At 34.7% G+C, this 16,279-nt stretch overlaps 3 protein-coding genes across 4 annotated transcripts; 1 reads left to right on the forward strand and 2 right to left on the reverse strand.

The window, feature by feature from the left end:
• The first annotated feature begins 55 nt into the window (after positions 1–55).
• Positions 56–5,319, forward strand: LOC107872776 (ribosomal RNA small subunit methyltransferase, chloroplastic). Of its 2 annotated transcripts, XM_016719379.2 has the most exons (10): positions 63–432; positions 650–799; positions 1,125–1,181; positions 1,376–1,477; positions 1,647–1,742; positions 2,453–2,537; positions 3,412–3,464; positions 4,302–4,385; positions 4,621–4,731; positions 4,848–5,319. In XM_016719379.2, exons 1-10 carry the CDS (start codon positions 184–186, stop codon positions 4,914–4,916), a joined length of 1,056 nt encoding a protein of 351 aa, XP_016574865.1. In that variant the 5' UTR covers positions 63–183; the 3' UTR covers positions 4,917–5,319. The 2 variants fall into 2 exon arrangements, with proteins under 2 accessions (XP_016574870.1, XP_016574865.1); XM_016719384.2 differs by lacking the exon at positions 650–799 and having other exon boundaries at positions 56–432.
• A 157-nt stretch (positions 5,320–5,476) lies between these two features.
• On the reverse strand, positions 5,477–6,271 carry LOC107854195. Its single transcript, XM_016699200.2, has one exon. The coding sequence runs from the start codon at positions 6,102–6,104 to the stop codon at positions 5,577–5,579; it is 528 nt and encodes a 175-aa protein (XP_016554686.1). The 5' UTR covers positions 6,105–6,271; the 3' UTR covers positions 5,477–5,576.
• Positions 6,272–6,758: 487 nt separating this feature from the next.
• LOC107872803 (protein-ribulosamine 3-kinase, chloroplastic) lies at positions 6,759–12,759 on the reverse strand. The gene is made up of 9 exons (XM_016719413.2): positions 12,489–12,759; positions 10,618–10,771; positions 10,407–10,497; positions 10,217–10,291; positions 10,018–10,106; positions 9,547–9,665; positions 8,799–8,939; positions 7,407–7,483; positions 6,759–7,153 (listed from the first exon to the last, which is right to left on the reverse strand). The coding sequence occupies exons 1-9, from the start codon at positions 12,583–12,585 to the stop codon at positions 7,007–7,009; spliced, it is 990 nt and encodes a 329-aa protein (XP_016574899.1). The 5' UTR covers positions 12,586–12,759; the 3' UTR covers positions 6,759–7,006.
• Positions 12,760–16,279: the final 3,520 nt, after the last annotated feature.

Genomic DNA, 16,279 nt, shown 5'->3' on the forward strand with positions numbered 1-16,279 from the left:
GTAACTCTTTATGATATAAATTTATAAAGTCTATTTTGCCGTTGAAAAGTTAAACAAGACAGACTCAGGAGTTCATCTCTGAAGAGGGTAAACTTGTCTTTTCATGAAACATTCCCATGGATAAACCCATGAAATTAACCAACCGATCAATAACCGCAAAAAAAGGAAAGGACAAAACTACCAATGCCTTGTTTGCTGCATTCCCTGCTGCCACTCTCTTCAACACCAAAGCCTCTGCTCTTGGCAAATTCGTCCGTGACCAGTGGACCCTTTGCTGCTGATAGTCAAAGACTCCTATCCTTTCATACAGTAACTGCAGTATCCAAAACTAAAAGCGAAACAAGAATCAACAAGAAGGCTGAGGACGACTATCATGCCACCCTCAAAGCTCTCAATTCTAAAGGTCGCTTTCCAAGAAAGTCACTTGGGCAGGTATTTGATGCTTCCTAACGTATTTTTCTTTCTATTTAGGTCTTCAGTTTATGGGTATTTTTTTTGGGGGGGCATTTCATCGAACAGAGAAGTGGGTATGATTGGCCGAGCTGGTGTTTGATGTTTTTCAGTTCCGTAGTAAAGTGAAAAGAGAAATTGATATGATTGAGTGAGTTTAGTTTTTTTACGTTTTTCCCAATTCTGTTGGGAATTGTAGCATTACATGCTGAATTCGGAGGTAAATGATCAACTAGTTGCTGCTGCTGATGTGCAAGAAGGAGATTTGGTGGTTGAAATTGGGCCTGGTACCGGTTCTCTTACCAATGTTCTTGTCAATTCTGGTGCCACTGTCCTCGCAATTGAAAAGGTTTATTCTTTTTCATTGCCAATGTGCTTCTATTAGGAGTCTTTTGGTCTGGTAGAAAAGTCTTGTACGTCACTGTTAAGATAAATTTAAATAGAATGTAATGGGTATAGCCGACTGGCTTCGGATTAAAGTGTAGTGAGTGTATCCCTATGTGAGTGTGTGTGTGTGGAATAACCATATACATTGAAAATGATCAGAATTAACAAACTTTGAGGATACATTAAGTGAACAGTTATGAGGGGAAAAAAGCTTTTCTATCTTCTGTTTTTCCATCTTGTTCCTTTTTTTGTTGTTGATACAATTGTCTCTTTTTCAATGATTTAAGGATCCTTACATGGCAGCCCTTGTAACGGAGAGATTTTCCAGTCTAGATGGTGTAAAGGTAACAACCTTTAGTTCAGTTTCCTCCACTTTGAATACAGGATTAAAAGTTAATGTTTGAGAATATAGTTCCTTACCCAATAGTGTGTTCTTCTGCTGTAAAAGGTGATAAATGTACTTGGTTTACGCTATGCTTCAGTGGCTTCAATTGCAATGAAATATAGAAATGTGGTAATGTACCAACTGCATCTACAGGTTTTGCAAGAGGATTTCACAAAATGTCATATACGCTCCCATTTGTCCACAGTTTCGCAAAGTGGAAGAAATTCTTCAGGTGTGAAACCGCAATATGCAAAGGTGAGAACCTGCAGTCATTTCTCAAGTTCTTCCTTCAAATCTAGGTATAAGAATCAGTTGGTCCTATTCTTTGACACTTTTGTGCGTGTAAATGATGTGTCTCTAGTGCAAATTACCAATGTCTTCAATATCATGCTAACAGGAGTCATAACCCCTTTCCTTGTTGCAGGTAGTCTCCAATTTACCTTTCAACATAAGTACAGAAGTAATTAAGCAACTTCTTCCCATGGGTGATATCTTCTCAGAAGTAATTTTGTTACTCCAGGTTGGTATTGTCAGTTTAAATATGCTTCCATATTAATTAATCACTCATGCCAAAAATAGTAGCAGGAATTATTTGTGGATATTAGCAATGGAGTTACAGTTCTCCTTTTTCCAGTTTTTCTTTGTCAACCTTCAACTTAAGTTGTGCATCAAAGACCTTTGGTTGTTCTGTGTTTTGTCATACTTTTTAAGATCTGCCCCTCTTAGGTCTGGATTAGAATTCACCTATTGTATGTAGAAGATTATCGGCTGAAGCAATAAAACTAAAACTTCTCAATCCAAGCTTTTGCATCTGAATTTTCAACAGGTCGCTAATGACCTGTATGATTTCTTATGATAACTCATAGATCTATGCTAGCTTCTTTCTAATGCCTGTGCATGTTTAGAGTGAGTAATGTTGGTTGCCCTAAGGTTGCCTTGGGTCTTGTCATTTTTCTTGTGCACCACCCATTTTAATAATGTGTAAGTTTCCCTGATATCTTTTTTCTTCTATATATGCCAAAGTTCTCATTACTGAATACAAGTTAGTGACAACAATATGTCCAAGTTGTTAATATAACAACCCAAGCCATCTTCAGGAGGTAAGTTTCACAAAGTACACGATTTATGACGTAGAGTAAACAGTTTGATGGATTTCACCTGTTACTAAATCCTGCCAAACTGTTCCAATTGTTGACAGAACAACTGACAGTTGATTGTATGGAATTTCAGGAGGAAGCAGCTGTGCGCATGGTGGATTCATCCTTAAGGTCCTCTGAGTATCGACCCATTAATATTTTCATCAACTTCTATTCAGGTACTTGAGAAGTGTTGTGACGGGTGAAAAAGTGCTTTTGACTTCAATGTCATCCCTTTAGTCTTGAACTGAGGACGACAAACATTTGCTTGTGATGTCTTTATAATAAACAACCCTAATTACTCAAAGTATATCTCTGTAGTTGTATATTATTTGACTCCTAAAACAACCCTCGGTTATCTTACTTGTACTGAACCAGTACACTCAGTGTTAGTCTGTAGTTATGTATAAGAATACATACAATATATGAAGTAAATTTGCTGTGTAGGAAAGGTGACAAGTTTGCCCAAACCTCTTCCTTTTCCAAGTTTTATTTGGTTTCAAGTTAACGTTACACCAGGTCATAGATACATGTTTGGCTACCTGGTTCCAGGAGACAAAAAAGCATTTTTCCAAGATTCTGCTGCTAAATTCCAAAAGCTCCACTTCTAGTTATCTGATATACACTCCTATTTTGCAGTGGATATTGCATCTTCTATATCTGATCCTTAGTACCTCAAATTTGTGTTTAGTTGAATGCTCGTGGTCCATTTTCTTTGAGCCTCAAAATCACATCTTAGTATGACTGACATTTTCACCTCTTTGAGCTGAGGGTCTATGGGAAACAACACCTCACAAAGGTCAGGGTAAAGGGTAAGGTCTGCTTATACCCCACCCTCCCCAGATCCCACTTGTGGGATCACACTGGGTGTGTTGGGTAAAGGGTAAGGTCTGCATATACCCCATCATCCCCAGATCCCACTTGTGGGATCACTCTGGGTATGTTGTTGGTGTTGTTGGCATTTTCACATCTTTGTAAACTGAGAATCCCCTAATCTTTTTCTATGTATTAATCAATAATCTCAAGCTTTTGCATTTACATTTATCTCTGCAGAACCTGAATATAAATTTAAGGTGCCGAGGACAAATTTCTTTCCACAACCTAAAGTAAGTGCCCCCTTTATATTTTCCTGTTTGAACACCTATTTAGAACCAAGAAAAGATTATATGCAACTATATCTTGAGCTTAAACATTAGCAGTTTAGAATTTACATGCACGTCTAGGCACGGTCACTTTCAGTAATTTGAATGTATGCTCTTAGACAGCTTCAAGATGTGATGCTCTCTCCAACATCAAATAATTTGAACCTAAGTTGATAGGACTCTCCAAAAGTGTTGCCGCACCCGTGTTGGATCCTCCAAAAAAGCACTACTTTTGAAGGATCCGACACGCACCCGATGACATTTTCAAAGAGTCCGAGCAACATAGCTTTGAACTATGGTAGAATGAAAAAATACTTTAGCGTCTAGACGTGTTTCCTTACATTAGATATTTTTTTTCTAAGCCTGTTTCTTTAATATTTTCCATGATCTCTTTGACGAAAAGTATTACTCCCTCCGTTCAAAATTACTCGTCACTTTTTGGTTTGACACACTCATTAAGAAAACAATGATTAGCATAGTGACTTCACCATATTACCCCTATTAATGGTACTAGTTGACATTGACCGTTTGGGATTTCAAGAAGTCTTAGCGAATAAATTTAAGGGTAAAACAAGAATTTTTCTTTTGTCTTCTCTGAACATGTTAAAAATGACGAGTAAAAATGGATATAAAAAATAGAAACAAGTGACGAGCAATTTTGAACGGAGGGAGTATTTGATTACAGTCCCCAAATCTTGTATGTATAGCTTTTCCATGTCCATATGATGGTGTTTAATAGGTAATTATTATGATTATTCCATTAGGTCCCAAAGTGAAATTATCTCTTTTTTTGTTCTTCAGGTTGATGCAGCAGTAGTTTCCTTCAGACTGAAGCAACCTGTAGATTATCCTCCAGTTTCCTCAGCGAAAAGCTTCTTCTCAATGGTTCTCCAGCCTACCCTTGCCCTTCCCTTTTTGTTTCCCCATGTACACATATGTGATATAATGATTGGAAGCATCGCACTACTATATTAACTAAAAATACAGCATCTGCAATCCATGTTCATTAGGTCAATGCTTGGTTACAAAACCAATTTGGTAATTTAGAGTTAGATATAGTTAATAGTTTTATAATTCTTATTATTCATAGCTGACATTGTATTCCTCGTTATTGGTTAAGGTCAACTGTGCGTTTAATGGAAAACGTAAGATGTTACGGAAGACACTACAACATATATGCTCTCCTCCTGAGATTGAAGAAGCTCTTGTTAGTGCTGGTCTTCCATCCACGGTATTACTCCTGTAGTATCTCATTTATCCAATTCAATGGAACTCTAGCAACTGTTCTATCTAAATCGGTTCTTCTCGCATTTGGTTTTTTCCCTTCTTTTCTTTTTTCCTTTTCAGTCAAGGCCCGAGGAGCTTGCGCTAGATGATTTTGTAAGGCTGCATAATTCTATTATTGTTAAAGCCTAGGATTTTTCTGGTGTCGCTTGGTGTTGAGGATACTTGAGAGTAAAGGCCAGGCCCATGGTATCGGAATTTGGAATAGGGAGTGCACAGCCCTGCAGTAATATCACCAGCTGGGATTTCAAACAGCTACAGGTGACAGCAAAAAGAGCAACCCCACGACACTTTGATTTGAGCCTCCCTCCCTTGCTACTGTTGTCAAATTCATCAAAGCTTTAATCCAGCATTCTGAGCACAAGTGCTGAGAGAATTGTCAACGTGTAAATATTGTATCCCATGTCTTGTTTCTTTCACTCTTATTAGTAAAGTCTTGAGTAATTAAAAACAAATAATGTATTCAAATTATGTATAAATGATATATTATACATGACTAGTGAGAATTCATATAACAGACTCTAACTTGGCCTGATATTGAGGCGTGACTGTTGTTAATATAATTATGCAGAGAGTGCTTGACAGTTGAAATTAATGTATGGATCAATTAGTACTATATTCTTAACAATTTTGCAGTGAAATGAAGAAGCAAAATCAACTCATAATTATCTCAATGGGGTTATGAAAATATATTTGGGGAATAAGGAATATATTATTTATCCACTCTCAATAATGTAGCTATAATTTCAAAGCAATAAAAAAGGAATCAAATTGTGTACAGAGTTGAGTTGTTCAAGAATGAAACTGATAAATAAGATCCAAGGACCTCAACTTAGTTCCAAGAGGATCAAATTCCAAAACAGGACCATCCTTGATATAGCTCCGCCGCTGCTCAGCGGCAGCGGAGACAGGGGAAAGAGGTCTTTTAGGTCTCTTATTCTGAATGAAACAATCCCTCATCTTCTCCACAACTCCATCAACACTAGTCCTTGAATTCTGCTCGTTTTCATTCACATCATCAACTGAATTCCACTCGTTTTCATTCGCATCACCAACTTGCATAGGCTCACCACCTACGGCTGAAGAGACGGAATTCTCGGGAACCGGAGGTGGTGGCGGCATCGGGTGTTGGAATTGGAATTGGGAAAGCAAGAGGGAGAGATGGTGGTGAGCAGAGCGAAGGGAAGAGTGGATTTGGAGGAGTTGAGAAGAATCTAGAGCGGTGGGGAGTTGTTTAGCCATTAGGGTTGCTTGCTCAAGTGATTGTATTAGTTCAGCTATGCCTTCTCCTCCTTTCTCTGCCACTATCTCCATCTCCATTCTCTATTTCAACTGTTTCTTTGTTTCTGCGGCTTGTCAATATCTTTGCCTCTTCCTACTTCTCATTACTTGGTCAGTATTTATATCTACCATCCTTTTCAGTTCTTACTTTTAAGGGTCCTGGTTAAGAGCTATAGTCTTAGTGCAATAATATTTGTCTATTATAACAACAACAGTCCCAGTGTATTATGTACGTAATTCATACCACTACTTCCACAAAAGTAGAGAGGACCCCCGGCTCAAGATAAAGAATAGTTATTCATGTACGTAGTCCATACCACTACTTCCACAGAGGCTGTTTCCGATAAACCCCCGGCTCAAGATAGAGAATAGTTATTCATGTAGAACTACTTCCACCTTTTATCATGGATAAAATAATCCTAAATAAATTTTCTCATAACTTATACAAGTATTAGTTATACGAATTTTTAAACTGTAAATAACCACTGTATTAAATTTATACATAAATAACTTATTTCTTGAACATTATATAAGTTATTAAATATAATACAGGAATAACTCTTAACTCTACTCTTATCCGATAACCAAACGGCCCTTAGCTTGAAATTATCATATATACATGTGAAAATTTTTAGTACAAATAGGTTAATAATGGCATCTAGAAAAGAAATTTGTACTATCTGACATATCCAATAAGCTAACCAAATATGTTGCCATCTTTCCAATCGGAGTAGTCTGTATACATTGTGAAACTTGCATAATGGCATTGTTAGGAGCTTCAAACTGATTATACAAGAACATACTTTGGGAGTAGTACCATTGTTATGTAATTTATAATAATAAATACAAACGCCTCTTCAAAATGGACACAGCTAAAGAACCACGAAAACTTTACAATGTAAAAGAAAATGAAGTGAATGAGTAAAAAAAAAAACTAGCATCTAGACATTGAGCATCCGTAGATAGTCATCAATTATGGACATTGCATTAGACCGGTAACCCGATCCAAACAAGTTATAGTGGTTGAGGTAGTGATACAGTGTGTACAAGTCTCTCCTTTGTTCAAAACCAGGTTGTGCAGGCATCACCTGAACACACAAACGAATAAGAGTAACCACCAAGGAATGTAAGACGACCTGGTTAATAAGCCAATATGGTGGATCACAAAATGCAGTGTGATGCTATTACTTAACTCGTTATTAGAGACTACCGGTTAACTATTAAGTAACAGCGGGAGAAAAAGGATTTCTTTTTTTTTTTTCTTCAGAATGTCCTCGCAGATTAAATGTAGAAGACAAGTGAAATGAATTTGAATTCTGGAAATGTAGTTAAATGCAGCACCTCAAAGTAAGCCTTGTAAAAATCTCCTCCAAATCCAGCACACCATGACATTCCAAATTCTGCCTCGTTATGTCCATCTACAGAAACCAGGATTCATAATATTAGTCTGCGAAGGGTGGGGTGTACGCAGATCTTACCCCTACCTAGTGAAGGCTGAGAGGCTGTTTTTGATAGACCCCCGGCTCAAGTAAAGCATTTCAAAATATGTTTGAAAAGAAAGTATAATAGTGCAGAAGTAAATAATGTAGAAAAGAGCAATAACAACAACAAATAATACGATAACCAAAGCAAAGGAAAGAGTAAACTATAATAACAATCTAAGGATTAGTGCATCTGGAGCCAGTAATTCGTATACCAAAAATCAAGCACCTGACATGCAGAATATAAATTTTGTACTGAGATTGTTCAGCTTACGTTTATTTCCTTGTCATCTGGATTGCAATGTACAGAAGATATTGGCACAAAGAATAATGAGAGAGAAAAGGATTCAAGTCATATTACCATAGCCATTAACATGAAACACATAAACCCGGCTTGTATATCTGGAAGTAAATCAAATGCAATGTCCAACTATAGAAGAGACTACTGGAGGATTACGCTACCAATTTATATGAAGTTTGCCACAATTCAAGAGGTAATGTCAGTTTTTAAGTGTCAACCTTCCAGTAAACGGTAATCCCAATTCCTAACCGAATGTTTAAGAGTATAAGGGTGAATACCCAATAGAGGTATGATTATATCGCTCAGACTTTAAAAGTTCAGACAGGTGCATGTCAAGTTCTCCAAAAGTAGTGCATTTTCGGAGGATCAGATCCGGGTTGCGGCAACATTTGTGAAGAGTCTAAGCAACGTAGGGTAAGATGACACCATATGGAAACTTTTCAACTTGGTGCATCTGTGGACTTTGGTTAAATGCATTTATAGACAAATTTAAGCAATTTCAGAAATTTCAAAGTTAATAAGAATTTCTCATATAGTTTATCATTTTCGCCATTTCACCATAAAAGTTTCAGCAATTGTCTTTAAATGTCTTTGATCAAAATGCCCAGCTTGGCCTTTGAAAGTCAAACTTAAGGCATTGGAAAGGTTGGAGTATCTCATATTGGTCGTCCTCTAAAAAGTAGAAAAAGAAGCAAATATGTACCTTATTAACATCCTATTTTTCAATATTTGCTTGTCTAATTATCTTTAATATGCAGAAATATTATAGGAGTAAAATTTATCAGGATCCTAGTTGTTTACATTAACTATCCGATCTTCCATCTCTAATACTGTATCAATCTTTACTGCTATTACCACTAAAGTGAATGGCTCTGATAAGAAAATGAAGCTTGTTAAGTTGTGAATTATGAAGCAAAAACAACAATATTGGAACCAAAATCTAGGACTTACAGTAACATGCAGGGTCAAGAATCACTGGTTCACCATTCTTGTCATATGTGATGTTCCCGCTCCATAAATCTCCATGCAACAAACATGGCTCTACCACAACATCTTTGAATAAAGGTGCCAGGTTCCTTGCTAGCCTTTTCCCTAAGAATAGATCAATATGATAGAACGAAAAACAAATAAAACATGTCAGATATTGAACCAAGTAAACATCCTTGAGCTGTTTAAAATATTTACTAGATTATACATTTAATCTCAGGTTGTAGAAAGTTAGAAACTACCAACCCTCAAATTTCAGAAAAAGGATTATTACAAAAATGTTGGGTTTGACATATGTTCAATTCCTTTAAAATTAGATATTTGTTCATCATTCCATGAATGTCGATATTGTCTCACTGCCCAATGAAAAGACTAGTTTGCAGAAGTTTAAGCTAAACACTATCTGTCTTAGAATGAGTACGGGAAGTTAGATATGACTATAAATCACTCAAAGCTAGATTAAAAGATAATTGGTAGCATTTGTTTGTGCATGAAAAGAAGAAAGCAAGCTACTGGGCCGTTACAATGAATTTCAGGAGTAAAAGTCATTCTCTGCTACTACAGTAAGTTGGTTCAAAGTGCGGTTCCGAAAGAAGCCTGAAGCAACTTCAAATTCAGGATAAACACATTTCCACATTGCATTAGGATCAAACAGGATAAATTCCATAAACGGAGTCAAAGTTTTCTTTTCCAATATAATGGTGATTTAAACCTCTCTCATAAATGGTTGAATCTCCATACTGTTCACGAGCCAACTTCAACTGGTATCCCAATCTGTGTTCCGCATAAAATTCAATCCAATCTGACATCCATGTGTTTATCTGTGGAGTACTACACATGCACAAATATTCAGCCCTTGATATGTCCAATATGTTTACGCCTTAATATATGGAGAAATACAAATGCCGAGAAAACTCCAACTTCAACTACTAGACATTAAATTGAATGTTTCTCATTTCACTTTTTTTGTTTGCCTAATAGTATAAAAGATTCACATGATCTTTCCATTCATACAAAGAGCAGTAGAATGGCTAAATTTTAAGTGCAATTCATGATCTTTCCATTCATACAAAGAGCAGTAGAATGGCTAAATTTTAAGTGCAATCCATAATATAGTGGTTTCTGAGAAATGCATCCTCATAATGGAAGAATTTTGATATGATCCATGATCCTGGCATGATACCTGCCAATAGTATTGTCAACGTGAAAGCCAAACCCCTTCTCAGATTTTGCCGCTTTATGCATTTCAGCAAGCTTCCTTCCTAATGCAGACTGAAAAGCAGAAAATGGCCAAATATCTGAATGCTGTCACCAAATTAACAAAGAAAGGGATATAAAGGAAACAGTAATTATGGGAAAAAAAGCCGAACAGTCACTCTCACCTGATTGCGTCTAGATGCACCAAACTCAATAAATTCCATAATGATATATGAGCCGCCTGTTGGCAGAGATCCAACCTACATAATGCATCAAACAACATCTTCTAGGATATACTTATGAAACTTTCTTTTCTGGAGGAAGAGGAGGAAAGCTTCTACGAAGTTTAAGATGAGAAACAACTGACATCCTTACTTTATAAGGTTTTGGTACACGGATTGACCCTGTCTCGTACATAGCATTTAAACCCAATGCCTCTCCCTCAAACATTGATGGTCCAATACGCCTGATTAGATTTTTAACGATACCATATTAAGCAACCTTCTACCTCCTTTAATAATACCATATTAAGCACCATCTGTGACATCGGTTTAACGTTTTGACAACAGAAACATAATTGAAATACCTGTTTGTTTTAACAAAAAAGGAACCAGCATCAGTGTCATAACGAGTTGCGCTATTTATGCATCCACCACCAACTGGACTGATTCCTGTGATCTGTGTTGCCTTTCCTTCTGAAAGGATCCATTCACGAACTGGATCATTACTCATTGCAGCCACTGTGGAATCCAAAGGAACGAACACAGTTGATATGGAAATGAGTGTTTGCTACCGAAAGGAAATAGCACATAATTGGATTGAAATCATAAAGGTTCAATTGATTGCCATGACCAATCAGAGGTACAGAGTGAAGACTTTTCAGGCGAAATTGCAATCACAATAATTTCTTTCACACTTCAAAATGAGTTCAACAAGCTGTAAAGTGCAATGGAAGTGAACACTTGTATGCAACTAAATTCAACCCATGGTATCAACATTGTAGGAGTGCAAGTCGCTATAGTTAAACACCTTAAAAATGAATTCCAGAATTTCAGATTCTGTTAAAAATTACTACATGCCACATGTGGCTGTGAAATGAACCAGAATAAAGTATTACAATCAATTTACCGTTACCTAAATGAACAAGCATTTAGAAGAAAATGCTTAACCAAAAAACTCCACGTACAATGTTAAATGTTGGAAAAAAATCCTGAAAGGATCATTATTGATTTGAAAACGGACCAGTAAATGAAATTACTTAGTAGGCACTCAGTGAATGTTCTTATCTCTTTTTTACATACCAAAACTGGGATTTGATTAGCCAAGACTCAGGAATAATTTTAGCTAGGACAACTTACATTATTTGCGTTGTTTGAGCGAAGGAAAAGGAAGAAAGGGAATAGAGAGTGGAAGAACATAAAATGTGAAAGAAATTTAGTTTTAAAATCCTTCCTTTGTTTGCATAGGAAAGAAGTTGGTAACTCAAGCAATTTTTATACTTATTTTTCATCATTCAACTAAAGCAATGGGTGCAGGAGAAAACTACTTCCTTTTCTTTTTCAACAACGATGGTGTTCAGACCAGCTAGTGGACACCTCGACTATTCCATCGAGTACCTAGTACCTCCCGTCAGCATAGGTGCCAAGTAACTCCCAGAGAAAAATAAATTATTCAACTTCAATGAGTATGATTTCCTTTGTTTTTTCGGTGAATAGAACTTAGATCTCTCTATCATAAAACCAGTCATCAAAATGGAGCCTTTGGAGCTTTATTCTGCTAATCCCAACAATTGATACAGCTAGAGATATAGGATCATAAGGAATTATTCCCTCCGCTTCAATTTGTTTGGCGTACTTTCCTTTTTATCCCTTTTAAAAAGAAGAGTGCCTCTTTCCTTTTCTGGCAACTGTTTAGTTCTAACTTTCTACGCGGCATGTCTAACACCACAAGATTAAAGGAACTTTTTATACATTCTACGTATCTTTAGTTTAAGACCGCAAGACTCAAAAGTCTTCTTTATCAAGCCAAGTCAAAACCATAGAAATAAATTGAAATGGAGGAAGCATTGAATTCATCTAATTTCTTGACACATCATTATACCTTAGAGGTTAAGCTCAATATGCCCCATAAATAACACCTCCAAGTTAACCCCAAACCCCTAAACTTCAAATTAACAGGAGAAAAAGAATCAAGTTAGCATTTCCACAATTAAAGTTGGCCAGAGAGTGAGCTCCTAAATTCATTTGAAACCATCCACTATGCTAAAAAAAACTCCAGGTTACAGTGAAAAAATTAACAAGAAAGTTTGTAGTAGTAGTAAAAGAAACAGATACACACAAAAAGTTGAAATATTTAAGCAGAAAACCTTCATTACATATAACCAAAAAAAGACCCCAAATGAGGAAATTGAGAAGAGCAAGAAACCAATAAATGGTTCAATTTTGTAAAGAGATATACCTGTTGGGGGCTTGTTCTTGTTGAAATTGAAGGGGTGTATGATAGGAGGGCAATGGAGAGAAGGCATGCAACAGGAAAAGGAAATTGCTACAACCATTTTTGCTGTCACTTATTTGCCCACCTCTAATTGGTTCTTGTTTCTTTATTTTTTTTCTTTCTTCTTTTTAACCTCTGCTACACTGCTGCTCTATGGATTTTTCCAAATAAACTGAATTATAACCTTTTTCTTAGACTTATTTTCACAATCTTTTAACAAAGGAAAAAAAAAAGGTGCCCGAGCCACATTTTTAACATCTTTTTCCTTTAATATTTACAATTAGATTTATTTTAAAAAAATAAAAGGCCAAAATGTAAAGTAAAATATTATTGTTCATCGGACAATTATGATTTTTTGTGTTAGTTGGGTGAATGTTTTATGATATTTTTTGTTAAAAAACATAATTACGCGACTTTTTGTTTATAAGAATCATAGGTACCTGACCAAAAATTTTATTATGGGCCTCACATGCCATGTAATAGTTGTGTGAGACATCTATTTTTTGACAAGTGGAATTTTTGGGTCCCACCTGAACAATTTTCTTCATATTCTTTTACCTCTTCTTCATATTCTTTTACCTTTTCAATGTGATTTATTTTTTATTTTATTTTTTGGCAATTGCCCTTTCCGTTTGGATTATTTACTGTTTTCTTTGCTTTTCTTTCTTTACATTTTATTTTTAATTCTTTTCGTGGTCCGCTAAATAGTTTGAAAATCTTTTTTTCTCCTAATTCTTATTTGTAGATCTTTTTAATCAAATTAAATTTAAAAGTATATTTTTTTATTTTAATTTATTTTTGTTACTATATTTTAAGTCTATTTTCTTAAAAAAAAAAAAGCCTCTTTCATTTTTTAAAAATATTTTAATTTCAACTTTTTACATGACATATTTTCACGAAAATTAAAAAAACTTTTAAAAGTATTCCACATATTTCAATTTAATATCAATTAAAAGATATTTTAATTTATTTTTTAGTGTCTATTAATGACGGAATAATTCTAAAGTTGTAAGAAAAAAATTAATATTTCAGTTTATTTACTATCCAACCTATCTAAATTCAATTTAATTTTGCTATACAAGAGATGTCCTTAATAATAAAAACATATAAGATGATTTTTTATTTTTAAATATTAGAGACCCCTTTAATAATATTGATGTAATGACCTGTACGGACATTTTACTGTAGTTTCATATAATTTAGTACTCTTCTAGAATATTTTTTATATTTGTAAAATTCTTTTAAATGATGATATATTTATATTATTTTATAATAGATTTTTATAATTTATTAATATTTTAAGTGGAGATAGTAAATTTAAAAATATTAAAATATTATTTTATTATTATATAATAAAGATTTTGTTAGAAATAATTTTTTATTAATTATGATATATTTAAAATATTATAATTATTTTATCATGAATTTATGTAATACCCAATTATATATACAATGTAGGAAAAATATTAGAACCGTACACGTGAAAAGGGTTGCGGGCAGCATATTTTGACTTTTGTTACTGGCAGCCATAACTTTTGGATTCATTAGTATGATTAACAGGGTTTGCTTTTCATTATATATATTAAGGGAAAAAGTCATCATTTTCACTCTAAACTATACTTAAAAATTCTAAGTCATACCTAAATTATATAAGTGACCCATTATATACTTAAATTATATAAAAGTGATATTATTTCCTCCTCGCAATACCCATACTCAAGTTTAATGAGTGGAGTGTACTCCACTCGTCCTCTTATGATATCACGTGTCTAATTTAATTTTCCTTTTTTATTAAAATTTGATCCGATCCTATTACTCTTTTAACCCATCTATTTAACCCATCCGACCCGACCCAACCTCATTTTATACCTAACCCGATCAAACCTCTTCATCCAAATGAAAAGTCATCGAATGAGATCAAAAACGTGGTAGAAGATTTACCTCTCTTCACTCTTTCAATTTTTTATCAAATTTAAACCCGATAGAAGAGATAAACAATAATTTTGCTCTGTTTCTCATTGTTGACAAATAAAAATTATTTTTTATCTCTTTTCAGCTCAAGTTGATTTGGTTGATTTCAACGGAGGTGGTACAATCTAGGATAAACACTTAAGGTTACGATCTTTTATGTAGGAACTACTGATTTTCAGTTCAAAGGTTAGTTTTCTTTCCTAAATATAATAGATCTAGGATTTATTTTCGTTCCTAAATTAGATCTACGATGTTTTAAGTTAGGGTTTTTCCGTCTTTAATTTGTCCAAATTAACGTTTTATTTTTATTTAGATGCTCAATATGTGATAATATAACCCTTGACATTTATAATACTTCGATTTTACTAGGGTTTTGACTAGGGTTTTTAATTAGGGTTTTTGAATTAGGGGTTTTTGTTTTCTTTAATTTATCTTGAAAACTGATCTGTTATAGTTTGTTTATGTGCTTCAATCTGTAAAAATATGAGTTGTGAGGTTCAATATGTGATAAATAACGTGTGATACTTATAATTGTTGCATAAATATTATAATTTTTTTATTTTTGTGTACTGTGAGACTTGTATCTTTTTGATTTTTGTGTATTATGAGACTTGTATCTTTATTGTGTTTTTGTGGTCAATGATTTCAGGTTTATAAAATGAGTTTTGAACTGATCACTTTGAGATTTTACCATGGTGGAGAACTTAATATGGGTAAGGTGAAGGGGAAAAAAGGAAAAAGATATGAGGGTGGACAAGTTACTGAATTTTTGGATGTTGATGTAGATAGGTTGTCTTTATTTGAATTTAGGGATTATGTAAGGTATTTAGGGTATATTTCCAAACAATGTGTACTATATGTTAGACTGCCCAAATGTTCTAAATTAAAAGAAATTAGGTCAGACAAGGACACACTTGACATTTCAAAGAAATTGGGTAATCGACAAGTTTTGCAAGCTTTTGCGTGTCACATGGTTGGTGAACCTGAGGTGGCCCCACTTTTGGAATTTGTAAGTGATGAAGAATGGCATGTGGAGGGGACAAGTGGTGTGTCTTTTAATAAAGACACTGAAAATGACATTGAAAGTGTTGACAAGGAATCTAAAAATAGTGAAGATGCCCTTCCTTTTAACCAACCTATTGGTCATACTCCTTCTCTTCCTACTGACCAACCTACTGCTCATGTCTCTTCTCCTATAGTTGCTACTCCTAGTAATTATACTGCTGCTTTTAGTAGTTCTATTGCTGCTCCTACTAATTCTACTGCTGCACCTTTTGAATCTGTTGTAGATTCAGATGTAGAATCTATTGATGGAGGTATAGAGATTGGGAGTGATGTGGATGAATATGTGGATGAAGAGTTAAGAGGTTTTAGGGAAGAAAAGAGGAAAAAAAAAGAAAGAGAGGAGAGAGATGAGTAATTCCTGAATATATTAAGTTAGGAACTGAAAGAAAGGGACCAGATATTGGCTATGATGAATCTGCAGGTGGTGATAGAAATTATTTGGAGGGAAAGTTAGCTGGTGATGAACCTTTTTACCCATCTAATGAAGCTGCCAGCTTTGAAACTGATTCGGATGATGTAATAGATGAAGGAGATGAAGTTGTTCAGGTTGAACACAGAGATAAAGCTAGAAGAGGAAAAAAGTTAAGAGAGTTGCATATAATTTAGACTGTCAGAAAGTTGTGTGGGAGTTAGGACTTGTTTTTGAAAGTGTTAATGAATTTAGAGCTGCTGTTACTAAATATGTTGTTGCTGAACATGTTGCAATTGAGAAATGTGTT

This window comes from Capsicum annuum, chromosome 1, assembly GCF_002878395.1.
Source record: "Capsicum annuum cultivar UCD-10X-F1 chromosome 1, UCD10Xv1.1, whole genome shotgun sequence".
Lineage (NCBI taxonomy): Eukaryota > Viridiplantae > Streptophyta > Magnoliopsida > Solanales > Solanaceae > Capsicum > Capsicum annuum.